This window comes from Salvia splendens, chromosome 4 (genome assembly GCF_004379255.2).
Source record: "Salvia splendens isolate huo1 chromosome 4, SspV2, whole genome shotgun sequence".
Lineage (NCBI taxonomy): Eukaryota > Viridiplantae > Streptophyta > Magnoliopsida > Lamiales > Lamiaceae > Salvia > Salvia splendens.
The window spans coordinates 31,715,471-31,730,213 of record NC_056035.1 but is presented as its reverse complement, the minus strand read 5'-3'; the positions used below and the strand labels follow the sequence as shown (position 1 = coordinate 31,730,213).

The 14,743-nt window shown below is 35.9% G+C and overlaps 1 protein-coding gene across 2 annotated transcripts; it reads left to right on the top strand.

The window, feature by feature from the left end:
* Positions 1-3,713: 3,713 nt before the first annotated feature.
* On the top strand, positions 3,714-9,604 carry LOC121799454 (receptor-like protein 43). 2 transcript variants are annotated; one of them, XM_042198832.1, is made up of 8 exons: positions 3,714-4,340; positions 5,074-5,145; positions 6,202-6,417; positions 6,565-6,708; positions 6,887-7,033; positions 7,663-7,734; positions 7,851-7,994; positions 8,076-9,604. In XM_042198832.1, exons 1-8 carry the CDS (start codon positions 3,866-3,868, stop codon positions 9,341-9,343), a joined length of 2,538 nt encoding a protein of 845 aa, XP_042054766.1. In that variant the 5' UTR covers positions 3,714-3,865; the 3' UTR covers positions 9,344-9,604. The 2 variants fall into 2 exon arrangements, with proteins under 2 accessions (XP_042054766.1, XP_042054765.1); XM_042198831.1 differs by having other exon boundaries at positions 7,851-9,604.
* The last annotated feature ends 5,139 nt before the right edge of the window (positions 9,605-14,743 follow it).

Genomic DNA, 14,743 nt, shown 5'->3' with positions numbered 1-14,743 from the left:
ATTATGCTTTATGGGAAGGCTCTATGTTTTTGTCTATGCTTTATGGGAAGGCTCTTGTATGTATTTGTAGTTAACTGCACTTTTTGTCTGTATTTTTGTACTATACTTTTATGTATCCTTTATGGGAGAAGGCCATTCTTCTGTTTTGATAACTACCTATACATATGTTATTAATTGAGTACTGCATATTTTAACTTTATACGTAGGATGTTATTTCACAAAAAGTCTTGTACGTCGGTTGTTATTAATTGAGTATTGCCCATTTTCACTTTGAATGTAGGGTGTTATTTCCCAAAGCATTTCACCAAAAGCTGGGTACTTAAGTCGTTATTATAAAAATTCATTCGGGAACTTCATTCGTGACTGTAAGTGCGGTGAAACTTCAAACTTCATTCGGGAACTTCATGCGTGACTGTAAAACTTCATTCGTGTACAACAATTAAAGTGTCTCTTATTTACCTACCCCTTATAAATGCAGTGAAACTTCAAACGTTTAGTACTGAAAAAGCTCCTCTTATTGATTGGAGAAGAAAAGTGTTACCATTATATTAGGAAAATAATTATAACACATAACAACAATATTATAGTCTTCATATTTCGACACATTTTGGTGGTTTTAATAATTTCTACATTAAGGCGTACTTACTCCTCGGTCTCCATGCTCAGTTTTAACTTCAGCTCTTCACATTCATCACTTTTCAAGCACAATTTATCTTCAAGAACACACCTCAGTATTCTTGCATCGGAGTTGTTCTTCAATCCTGTCTCGTTCGAGCTTGATTCTTTGAAAGTAAGTGTCTTGGCCTGGCGATAGACCCGCATCAAACCAACGAAAGAATCTGCAGTCATCTTCCTTCCATATTGGATAACGATAGTAACGTCGACCAGGATTAGCAGCCATCCTAGATATCACTAGATCAGCCTCAAGATCATGCTTACAGTTCACAATCTGTGGACGAGGCCAATCCCAATTGAAACTTAACCCGAAAGATTGAGAACTAGAAGAAGACATTGCAACAGAGACCTGAATTGAAAATTAAAACCAAAAATGTTTTCATAATCATAACTCATATGCTATTATTTGTCAAACGAATCCCCAAGAACAGGAATGACACAGCCCAAAAATTGGAACGAGGGACATAAACTCTAAACTCTAAATTGGAATGACACAACCGCAAGAACTCACAAAAAGCATCCTACATTTAACCGGTCACAAAAAAAAACATCCTAAATTATCTAAATTACGATGTGAAACTCAGCGATAGGGATGAAAACACCCTTAATTTTACCGGAACTCGCCCTAAATTGAACACAACCAAAATCAACCGCAGGAACTCACAAAAAACATCCTACATTTTACCGGTCACAGTGGAAGGACTTACCTAAATTGCGATGTCAAACTCAGCGATAGGGTTGAAAACACCCTAAATTGAACACAACCAAAATCAGCTGCAGGAACTCACACAAACCATCCTACATTTTACCGGTCACAATGGAAGAACTTACCTAAATTGCGATTTCAAACTCAGGGACAGGAATAAGTGCAGGAATGAAAATGGGGAAATGAAAATGTGCGATTTTGTGACTTACAATTTGTATATATCGTCGGGAAGGGAAAGTTGAAGTGTGAGAAATGAAATGAGTTATGAACTGTGCGATTACAGAGGGTAGGTCTGCAACACCAGTTGAGGTCTGCAGTGTAGGTCCCCAGGTTAAAGGTAAGTTGACTAAAATGCCCCTAAAGGCATTTGGGCATTTTGGTCCGAAAATGGCTACAAATATACGATATGTGATTATGTTTTAGGTTGGGGTTGTATGGCGATATTTTTTTTGTTAGTGGCCTGCAGTGTCACAACTGGAAACGTTAGGGACTTTTGAGGTAGTTCACTCTTTTTTAAAACTATGCCTGTCAAATATAAGAGATTTAATCATGGACGGAGGGAGTATATTAGTATTTTATTTATAAATATTAGTATAATTCATTCTCATCATTTACCATTTCTATTTTATTGTTTATTCCATTTACACATGTATCCTTATGCATAATATGGAATCGTGATAGACCCTTGATCTAACGGACTAGAGCACCAACGATTTGTAACGAAACGAAGAACAAGATAAACCCTAGTTGAGGTGCTAGGAGGCGATTTCCGCCAGAACCGGGAATGAGAATAAGTTTTAACTTTATTTCTCAATGAATCAAAATACTAGAGAATTCTATAATTTATAGAATTCTAATCCTAAGCCTATCTTGCTAATTAAGCAAGATAATTAAAATAAAAGATTACAAAAGATATGGAGAATAAATAAAGATAACTAACTAAAATAAAAGATACGCTAAAATATTGAAGATGATCTTCAGCGAGATTTGCTAGATCGAGGACCCTATCAAATCGCTAATGACGATGAAGTAACAAATAATTTGGCTGACGATGAAGATGAAGCTGGATCTAACTTCGGAGTAAACCAAGACACCCAACATCACGGTGCACCACCCAAATTATAGTGTTTAATATCGTATTGGTATAGTAATAATCTATGTAATTTATTTTATAATTTAACATTGGACTGGGGCTGAAACTAATTAAGGCTATTTTTAAGGACATATTATGTTTAAGGACATCATCAGGAGGATTTTTAGTGCTGATGATGTGGCAGGAGAAGTTTGTGGCTAAGCTATGGCTGAACTATGGCTGGGCGAAAGTCATTGTGGATGTCCTTATAAAAAAAATGTTCCCAATAACTCATACTCCATATGACTGAAATATTTAGATATTCGAGTTTATAAATAAAAAATAGGAGTACAAAATTTGTGAATTCAAGAGACTGGAATCAAAATTGAAGAGATAGAGTTGTGAATTAGGAAGACCGAAGACATGAAATGTAGTGAAAATTGTGTGTAAACTGATATAGATATTCAGAAGCGAAATGTTAGACCAAGTCTTCTTTGTATTTAAAAAGACATAAATGAAATTATTCCACAACTACTACCACCACTTCACAACGACGTTACTCAATAGAAATTAATGCTCACCACTTGACTTACGAAGTCTTCATATAACATTAATGGTAATAATAAATTCGTTTTTAGACACGTAAATGACGTAATCCATATGTTAGTTTCTTTTGCTTGAGTTTAACGGCTAACAATAAAAAGCAAGTTAATCATTTCTTTTACCGGAATTTATCAGTAATAATTATGTGCGCGTTAGGCTTGAATATTCGACCAACCAAAGAGGAAATATAAAGGATTCTTTTTGTAAACTGATTGTGGAACTTGAAAAGAAACTGTAAATTATAATTTTTTTTTTATTTTGTCAAATACTTTTTGAAAAGACCAATTCTTCTAAGCCTATATATAGGTGTCGTGCCCCACTTGCAATCAATGGCGGTTTAATTTCAATAAAATTTATGTTCAATTTTATTTGAACAATAGATATTTTCCAATAACTATTTATATTCCACAACTTACGATACTATTTTCCGTACTACTCGCTCTTTTCTATTTCAATCGATTTCTACTTTTTCTATTTTAAGTAAAAATTAAGATATTAAAATAATTAAATACTCTTTTTTTATGAGTAGTATTTAAATACTAATTTAATTAAATTTATTACTCAATCCTTAATTTACAACAGAAAAAAAGTGCGAAAGGAGTAGTATATAATAGTAGTGCAGAACTTCAGAATAAGCATTATAGAAATAAAGCCAAATGGAGAAACCTTCCCAAGATACCCTTCTTCCACTCCCCCTCCTCCTTCTTCTTTCTCTAGCTTCTATCACAGCAGATACCAATATCAACACAGACCGTTCTTCTCTTCTTGCCTTGAAATCCCACATAACCCCAAACCCCCAAAATATACTTATGAAAAATTGGACCTCTGAAGCCAATGTATGCACTTGGGTGGGAGTTACTTGTGATTCTCTTTATAACAGAGTGACTCGGTTGAATATATCGTCCATGGGACTTGTGGGCACCATTCCACCAGAAATCGGAAATCTTTCTTTTCTTATTTCTTTAGATATAAGCGACAATTCCTTTCATGGCCCAATCCCTTCCTCCATCTTCGATATCTCACCCTTGCAAGTCTTGGTATTACGAAATAATAGTTTATCAAGTAGTCTCCCAAATAATATATGTAAACAGAGTCTTCATGAACTCAAGAGGCTTCGTATCTCTTACAATAAGTTGTATGGAGAGATACCGTTGAGTTTGGGGCAATGTTCGAAACTTGAGTATCTTTCCTTGTATGGCAACAATTTTGGTGGGCACGTGCCTACACAAATTGGGAACATTTCACTACTTCAGTTTCTAAGCTTTGGTGACAACAAATTCAGTGGTAAGATCTTTTTCCATCTTGATCTAGATTAGTTTCAATTTGGTACTTTAAAGCTTAAATAATGATTATTTACTTTGCTTGCCATTTATAATTCTGTTTTGACTCAGCATGAATTTTAAAAATTATTTGACTATGTGAAGAAAAAAGTTAGTACAATATAATATATGATCCCACCTTTTATATATTGATTTTATTTTAGAACATGAGCGCCATGATTTACTAGTTGAATGTAAGGTCCACCTATTCAAAATAAAAAGAAAAATTAATTAAGAATTTTAATCATGAATTTATTGAAATGACAAAGTAAAATAGTTTATTTTTTCACATACGATGAAATACTTTTTTGCTGCAGTAGCATAAGGAGTTTAACCCATTCTGTATCACAACAACATTAACTTTCCAATTTAAGTAGGATCAGAATTTAGAATAAGGAGTGTAACCCATTCTGTATCACAATTTAGAGTATAAAAACCATGAGATGCGTTGTGCTGCAACGGCGAGGAGAAGATATGGTTAGGGAGAATATTAACAGAGACCACACTTGAAAGAAAGACGGAATTGCTGAACAACAGAAATAATAGAAAAATTAAAGACGAGAGAATTAATGACAAGAAAGAGGATGTAGTAATTAAGGAAAATTGATTACACGCTCATATAGCTGAACAGTTCTCTAACCGGATATATATATTTATGCATATAATTGGATTTTGATTTTATTCAATTTTACAAGCAGGTAATATTCCTAAAGAGATTGGGAACTTGACAATGCTTCAAACATTGGACCTTGGTGCCAACAACTTTAGTGGTGAGGTTTTACAGCTACATCACTTTCAACTTGTTTGCTTAAATGACTACTTTGGTTGCATGCATGTTGTATATCAGTATATATATATAATTGGGTCAATTTTGTCATTTTATAATTTCCGTAATGCAATTTATTGATTTAAGTAACATTTTTGGCTTGATTATTATTGAAATGGTCGTTTTTTTATTATCATTTCATTAATTATTTTGAAGTATCCTTATTTCCATACTTTGCATTTAGGATTTATAATTATCATTACAAAAAAAATGGTGTTTAGAGAGCACTTTTGGTGCTAGCTAACACCAAAAAGTGTCACTAATGCTCGCTAAAACATCACTACATAAATTTTTTGGTGGTATTAAAATGTAGTTTAATACATAATTCTTTGCATTTGGGATTTCTAATTATGCATCACTTTCTAAAGGCTTTTAGTTGATGTTGTAAGAAATGTTTGAAACTCTTTTCATAAGGTCTATAATGGATATGAACCTAAAAATGTAGAAAAATGCTTAATAATAGATAAAAATACAACTTGAAACATAAAAGCTCCATGTTAAGGATCTCTTGACTAATAGCATGGACGATACTTCAAAGTCATTGTGACCATAGAAGATGCAAAGAGGTGCTCACTTGCTCTTTTGGGCATGACTTGGGTGTGTGTTCCGGTTCGTTTTCCTTGCCTTCTCTCTGCTTGTGTGCTACTCTTTCCTCTTGTATGAGTGTGCTGCGTGGGATGCGTTTTACAGGAACCTCTTTGTTTTGGTAGCGCTTTTCCTTTTGTGGTGTTTAGCTCTTGTTTTGTTTGTCTTTGTTTTTTGGTTTGTTGCCAGACTTTTCTGTTGTACTCTTTGGCTCGTCATTGTTTTGACTTGAGCATTTAGATTATATATAAAAAAAAAAGAATAGAAGGTCGAAACTTATGCTGTTTCTGAAGAGACATTTTAGTTTACTAATATTTTAACTTTTTTCAATTTTCAATTTCCAATTTCAAATCGTAGTCGAACAAATATATATGTGTGATTGCATTTTGATTTAATGCAATTTTACAAATTGCAGGTAATATTCCAAACGAAATCGGTTATCTTACCAACTTACTAGGTTTGAGCATGAGAGTCAACGAGTTCTCAGGCCCTATACCCGGAACCTTGTACAGCATGACTTCATTGTTGTATTTTGACTTTACGTTGAATAATTTGACTGGATCATTATCACGAGACATTAGAAACATGACATCCCTTCGAAGATTAGGCCTTGAAGAAAATAGTCTAACTGGTATGAGTTAACCCAACTTATTCTTTTAACAATTATAGTCTAGATATATGAAACCGTCAAACGGTATGTATACTCTACTTAATACTTATAGAATATAAATATCCTTGTTGGTGAATAAATTGAGGTAAGTTTATGATTGGCCTACAGGTAAAATTCCAAAAGAGATAGGTGATCTTCCTGATTTCGAGCGATTGAGCATGTGTTGCAATAACATTACTGGTTTAGTGCCAAGAGAACTTGGGAACTTGACAAATATGATTGGTATATACCTTGGCAATAATGCATTAAGTGGTACGGATCCTTTATTGCTATTAGATCTCGTTAGGTCGTTTAATTTTGTGTCAACATGAATGCTTCACTTTTTCCTTAACATAATCAATGATGGATTAAATCTAGGAAAAAAAGCAATAGTAGAAGCGTGCATAATATATACTTTAATTTTGTGTCAACATTTTTGAATTTCTTGCAGGTACTATACCAATAGAGCTGGGTCGTCTTGTTAATTTATGGGAGCTCCAGTTGAAAGAAAATTTTCTAATTACTGGATCGATACCAAAGGAAATTGGAAACATGACATCTCTTTCCTACTTATTGCTTTATAATAATGAACTAAGCGGTATGATATTCTCTTTCATTGTTACATGCAAAATAGAACGGTTAGGGGTATCAAAACAGGTAGCGGGTATCATATAATTTCTTACTAGATCCGATGCTCCGCAGGTAGCAGGTACCTGATACCTGACATAAATTTTCCCGTGAGCATGCATGACACATGTTTTACTGCATATACAGATAATTGACACATGCGAATGAGATTTATTAAATTTAGTAGAGTATTTACTCCCCGTGTCCGCCAATAAATGTCTCAATTTTGATAATTGCGAGTTTTAAGAAATTATTTGCATATATGAAAGAAAGTGGAGAATAAAATCAGTGGAAGGTGGTCCTACTTTTGTATATTGATTTTATAATAATATGTGAGTGAAATGTGTTAGTGAAATGTAAGGTCCACTTAGCAAAGAGAGTAAAAATGAAATGATATATTTATTGACGGACGGACCAAAAAAAAAAAAGAAATATTTAATAGCGAACGGAGGGAGTAATATTATTTAGTAACGCACATTGATCATCTGTGTGTAAAATAGTCGATGTTACAAAATTTTACTTCATTCAGTTTATTTTTTTTATAATATTACAGTACTATCATTATTCCAATTAGATTATCAAAATTTCATATTCATGCAGGTCCTATTCCAAAAGAGATTGGAAACTTACCCCTCCTTCGCCATATATGGCTCAACAACAATAATTTCAGCGGTATAGTTTCATATCTCTTTCTATATTATTGGATTACAAAGTTAATTACATTAATTAACTTATTTAATCTTATATGTTCCCGTTTTTAAAATTGGTGTGTCACTATTATACTCCAGGTAGTATTCCAAAAGAAATTGGCCATCTAAGTAACTTGGATGTACTCAATATTGCAACCAACAATATTAGTGGACCATTGCCCATGGAAATTGGAAACCTGACAGCCCTTAATCAAATGTGGCTTTTCGACAACAATTTAAATGGTATCATATTCTCACTTTCTTTGTGTCTCAATATCTACTGCTATATGTTATTCTTGATCCCTAAACAAAATCAATTTTTAGGACCATTACCTTTTACCATTGGGAATTTGTGGAAGCTGAGTTATTTAGTACTCTCTCAAAACAAATTAACCCAAGAGATCCCATCATCCATTTGCAACTTGAGATCGCTTTTAGTTCTCCAATTAGGAAACAATCATTTTGAAGGGTCAATTCCAAAATGTGTTGGGAACTTGAGCACATCTCTATTGCTCCTCCATTTAAATGCAAATAAACTTTCTGGCCTCATCCCATCAACATTCACAAAGGGTTGCAGTCTTGAGTCAATCAATTTGAATGGAAACAAATTGGAAGGAACACTACCCCAAACCCTAGGCAATTGCATGGGTCTTCGGGGCATCGACATTGGTGGTAATGAAATACGAGGTGCATTTCCCTTTTGGATGGAAACACTCCCTCAACTTCGCACCCTCATCTTGGCGTCAAATAAGTTCAATGGTACAATGTTGGTGGCTTCAAACACTGAGCAATCATTTCCAAAGTTGCAAGTCTTGGATGTATCACAAAATGCGTTTGTTGGTTCTCTGCCCGATAGATATTTCAAGAATTTTCGAGGTATGATAGATGCTAAGGAAAATCGGACCGATGATGAAATGTATTGGTATCTAAGATTTATGGAGTTGAAGCTCACGGTGAAAGGATTGGAGCAACTATTGGAGCGATTGTTGACAACATTTACAACTATCGATTTGTCCTCCAACAGATTCTCTGGGAGCATACCACCTTCTCTAGGGAATCTATACTCACTTAGATACTTGAATTTGTCTCACAATACCCTCACGGGACACATACCGCCATCTTTTGGAGGTATGAGTTTGCTCGAGTCATTGGACCTGTCTTCAAACAAACTAAATGGAGAAATTCCGAGTCAATTGGCAAGATTGACATTTATTGCGAAGTTAAACCTTTCGATGAATAATCTTGAAGGACAAATACCACATTCTACCCAACTTTCTACATTTGATAATGAGTCATATGTGGGAAATGTAGGATTATGTGGATTTCCATTGACGAAAACATGTGAGGGGAGTGATGAAAAACCATTATTTCCTGAAGAAGAAGATGGTGATGAGGATGGATTTATTGATGGATTTGGTTGGCGAAGTGTGGTGATGGGGTATGGATGTGGATTTGTAGTTGGAATTGGAATTGGTTACATAATTATAAGATATGGAAGGCCAAAATGGTTAGTGAATTTTTTTCTTGGCGTTGGATATGATACTAAGGAGATGAAGAGAAGAAATAGAACAACAGCACAAAGGAGGAGGTGATTCAAGATACACATTGTGGTTTTCTTGAGCTAGATTTGGTATGTTAGGAGAAATTAATGTATGATGTTTTGTAAATTATGCATTTTAAAAATTTGCTAAGTGTTATTTCTATGTTGGGCTCATTTTAAATACAGTCTTTATAGAGACTGTATTTACATCAATAACGTGTCTCTGTTAAGGGACAATATCATGTGAATCACAACTTTGTAATTGTTTTTATTTTCTATACTATTTCTGTATGAATATTTTCTATTTCAGATATTTGAAATGATTAGGGTGAGTTGAAAAAATGAGAAATTCACACGCTTTGTATCTCCCCAACTTTTCCAACTTTTTCGTCTAGTATAAACTACAGAAATTTGATACAAACTATTAATACTGTGTAATATTATAATAAAGCAGGACTGAAATAGAAAATATTCATATAGAAATATTTAGTTTGTCATTTACCCAATGGTTAGGTAGCATACCAATAAACATACACAAAATTAGGGCTCTCAAACATTGCATGACTTCTTTTACATGTACCTATATTTCAGATCACAAATAGCTCAAGTTTACCTTCATTCTGCTTCTTAAAAACATAGACATCCTATCTAACACACACACACACACACACACACACACACACACACACACAGAGAGATGGAGATAGATATGAAGGAAGAGATAAACAATTTAATCATGGTATTGTTCACAATTGTTCTTTCATCATGCTACTGCTATGTCATAACTAAATTGGTCAGAATAGGTATAATAAGATTCTTGTTGTTCTTACATGTGCTATACCTTCTCTACATTCTTCCACTCTATTTAAAGGCTCTCATTTGCAATATTCCAATTGCATTTTTTGTAACATTGCTAACCCCATTCAAGCTTCTACAATTGGTCTTTGACACTGACCCACTCTCCAATCCATCCCTTCTCTCTCCTCTATTTTGTAACCATTTTTTGTTTTTCCATTAAGCTCCACCAAAAGCCCACCGGCCTAACAAAGCCCAATCAGCCCAATGACCTCACACACTATCCTATAAAGGTGTTTCTTTTCTTGCTCTTAACAAAAGTGGAGTATTCCAAGCACATGATTCCTCAGATGTTAAATTCATTCTTAATATGCATTTATTCTTATCTAGCATTAGAAATAACACTAGGGGCATTCGCAGTCACCGCTCGATCTTTAATAGGGATTGACACCGACCACCCGTTCGATCATCCTTACCTCTCGACATCACTGCAAGACTTTTGGGGCTGTAGGTGGAACCGTGTTGCCTCGAGTTGTTTAAAATCCACTATATTTTTTCCCTTCCTGAACGGCACGAGCCGGATATTAGGCCGACAATGGGCTGCAATCTCAGCCTCGGTGGTCACGTTTATTGTGTCGGACTTCATGCATGAGATCGTCTTTTACTATATGGACCGTGTGAGGTTTGGATGGGACTTGCCAACTTTCTTCATTTTTCAAGGAATTTGTGTTGTGATAGAGAGCACAATAAAGAAGAAAATAAAAGCTACATTGAGACTGCCTCAAAGAGTAGTTGGGCCTTTGATATTTGTATTTGCCGTGATTACATTTATGTTGTTGGTCGTGCCAGAGTTGTTGGAGCACATGGTTGATGATAGAGTTCTTGGGGAATATGTAGCTTTAGCTAAGTTTTTGAGAATTCGGGCCTAGATTGGGCTTGAAATTGGCCGACATTTTGTGTACAAATTTAAAGTGTTAAATAAATAAAACAATATCAATGTACTGTTTGTTGGATTCATACACCTATAACTTAACTTAAGAAGTTTGAAGATTTATGTTCAATTCATATATTTAAATATGTATCTGGATCAGAATCAACAAAACATCATGAAAACGCATTGGAACTAAGAAATAAAGAAACAGCATGGAAATGGGACACCAGTTTTTGGCAGAGGAACCAAGAATTAGAAATCATGTACAGAACCTGGAAAATTTGTGTTCAGAAACTGGAAACGAATCTCTAGTTAAGACGTTACGCCAAATTATCTCGTGTTCAGAAACTGGAAACGAACCTGGAAAATTCGTGTTCAGAAACAAATTTCCTGAACCAAGAATTAGAACTACGTAGTTTGTTGCACCATTGGTCTTTTGGATCTTTGATATCCTTTTTATTATACCTGAAAATGCATCCTTTTCCTGCACCCATACAAACTTGGCCAGAGTTAATATTTTCAAAAAAATGCTGAAAAACATAGGGTAATCATAGCCAAGGCTGCATCACATCAGTAGTACAGAAATGAGGCGACAAGAGCTACGTTTCTGATGCTTCTACGAAAGAAGCGTTAAATATCTATAACTAGGGCTGACAATTTTTGGCACGACACGACATGAACCCGCACGAAATTAATGAGTTTGTGTCAAAGCTTATTGGGTTCGTGTCCTTATCGTGACGACACGATAATGAGACGAAAATTTCATTTCGTGTTTGTGTTACACATTAAGAAATGATATTAATATATTATAATATTATTATTATTATTTTTATTTTAAATTTTAAATTAGGTTTAGTCAGATGGAGCATAGAGCACTTAGTATTAGCGTGAAAATAGATTTTTCACGCTAATGGGTTCGTGTTCGTGTTTGGAGTTTTCTTAACGGGTCGTGCTCGTGTTTGTCGTGTCGTTATCGTGTCGACACGATAACGACACAATACGCACGATTTGCCACCCCTATCTGTAACTATATGGCTCGGCGTAAGTCCAACACCCAGGGACGGACCTAGGCATGGGCCAAGCCACCGCTCTAGCGTGGGCTTGGCCGGTGCCGGTGCTGGTCCAGTACTTCCACCATGGTTGTCTGTACGTGCAGTGGCGGATCTAGGGGGGCAGGAGGGGGCGGTCGCCCCCTCCGTGCGACTATTTTTCCCTTATCGGGATGTAATTTTACCATGTCCGCCCCCTCCGTTTGCCTCCGGCGTCGCCCCGAATAACAAAAAAAATAGCCATGTCCGCACTAAACCAAGCTAATACTATATATTCCGCCCCCTCCATTTCCGGATCCTGGATCCGCCACTGTCTGCACGTTGCACCTTTTACATTTTTTTACATAAAGATGAAAGGATGAAGGAGAGGAGAAAGGGAGAAGAAGACGAAAGAGAGAAGGGAGAGAAATAGAAAGTAATAATGAATCCAGCTATGTGGGGTCCACAATCTATTCATATACTACTACTTCTATTGTTTTTTTATATTATATAATCCTACAACTATAAATCCTTGTTTCGAGATATTTGAGAATAGTAGATATAATGATATAATCAAGTTTGCTTCTTTTTATTTATATGCGGAGTACGTATATGCTAATCTTCTTTTTATTTATAGTATAATACTATGAGTTTTACGTAACAAATTATTTTACACATCTCCATAATGTTACAATTTTATGTGTATCTATGTTAGTATATAAAATGTTAGTAAAAAGTTAATCTAGTTAATTATTTAAAAGTAGAATATGAAATCATGATTTTTTAATTTTTATTAGACTATATACTTTTTCTTTTTTTTGTTTTTTTTCTTATTTTAATAAAAGACCATCGTTTAACTTTTAAATGTTTTCAAAAGACAACATTTTATAATTGGATGATATAATTGTGAAAATTTGAAAGTTTATAATTTAATATTATAATTTTAAATATAATGAAATGACTGGCCAAAATTTACTAAAATTTTTAATTTGAATGAATATTATTTCTTATAAAAATATATACGAATTTTTGTATTTGAAATTCTCAAATTGTGTTTTCATCATTTTATAAATTTTTAAAATAAATAAAGGAGGTAAGAATAAGAAATTATATTTAAAGTATATATATACTTTATTTTTTTATAATTTTAGCACCGGCTTATCGAAAGTTCTGGTTCCGTCCGTGCCAAGACCTCTTTGTTCAGAGTTCAGACTCCCTATAACTTGCAAGCCTGATCAGAGATTTAAATTTAATGAAATACCACAATACAGTAATGACAATTTCCCATGATAAAAACACGATAGGCCACATGAAAAGGTAGTAGCAATGACTATAACATGAGGGCGAGATGGAAGCAAATACTTAGAACCAAGAATTCACAGCCCATGAGAGAGCTCAGAGAGGCATATCATCTAAGGTAGGACATTATTTAATGCTAATTTTGAATATGTAGTTAACAGTGCCTCTCACTGTCTAAGCAGAAAAATCGGGAGTTTACCATCATAGGGCTTTCTATCTATACATTGAGCCATTACGAAGTTTGAACTGAAGAATGAATGCTCTATTCACAAGGGATTAAGGGTATCCACTATGGGACCGCCGCGCCTATAGCCCCGGCGGGGCGATCCCGGGGCTATCTATAGTGGGGAGCACGTCCGCCCCGAGGCGGATGACATTTTCGGGGCGGACGGTCATCCGGCGTCTTCGGGGTGAGGACGCGCCGGTTTTGGGCGGACGCGGTGAATAGGCGCGCCGGCTATAGTGGGGTGGTGCCCGGCGCGCCGGTCCAGATGCGAAAATAATTTTTTTAATTCAATTTAATTCACCTATAAATACATCTCATTCCATTCATTATTTTCACACCATTCCAACTCTTCATCACTCAAACTTTCTCTCACTAGAATTTGTGGACTGAAATGAACAATTTGTGGAATGACGCGTGGAATTCTCTGATTCAAGAGGTGCAACACTAGGCCGCCCATGAGGATGTGGCGCGCTTGGCGGAGGCCGCGATCCCTCGTGCGATTACTCATCGGCGGACCATCCAACGAGACCACCTCGGTGCGCACCACCGTCTAATGGCTGATTAATTTATGGATAACCCCCGTTATCCACCCGAGATTTTTCGCCGGCGATTCAGAATGTCGCAACGGCTCTTCAACCTTATAGCGACGAATTTGGCGGAGCGTTACCGGTGCTTCACCCTCCGGCGTGATTGCGCTGGCCGGATCGGGCTGTCTACGCATCAGAAGTGCACCGCTGTAATCCGGCAGCTTGCTACGCTGGACCAGCCGATATGTTCGATGAATACCTACAGATGGGTGAGACGACTAGCCTAACGGTGCTTAGGCAGTTTTGTAAAGGGATCCGGGAAATTTTCGGTGGGGAGTTCCTACGGAAGCCCACCCTTGATGAGTGTCAGACACTGCTAGATATGAACGGTTTGATCCACGGGTTCCCAGGAATGTTAGAAAACATCGATTGCATGCATTGGGAGTGGAGGAACTGCTCTGTGGCCTGGAAAGGCCAGTTCACAACTAGATTCAAAAGCAAACATCCGTCGATGATTCTGGAAGCCGTGGCTGACTACCGTTTGCGGATCTGTCATGCTTATTTCGGTGTGGCAGGTTCAAACAAAGACATTAATGTTCTTCAGTCATCGCCGCTCTTCAACGATGAATGCCAGGGGGAGGGTCCA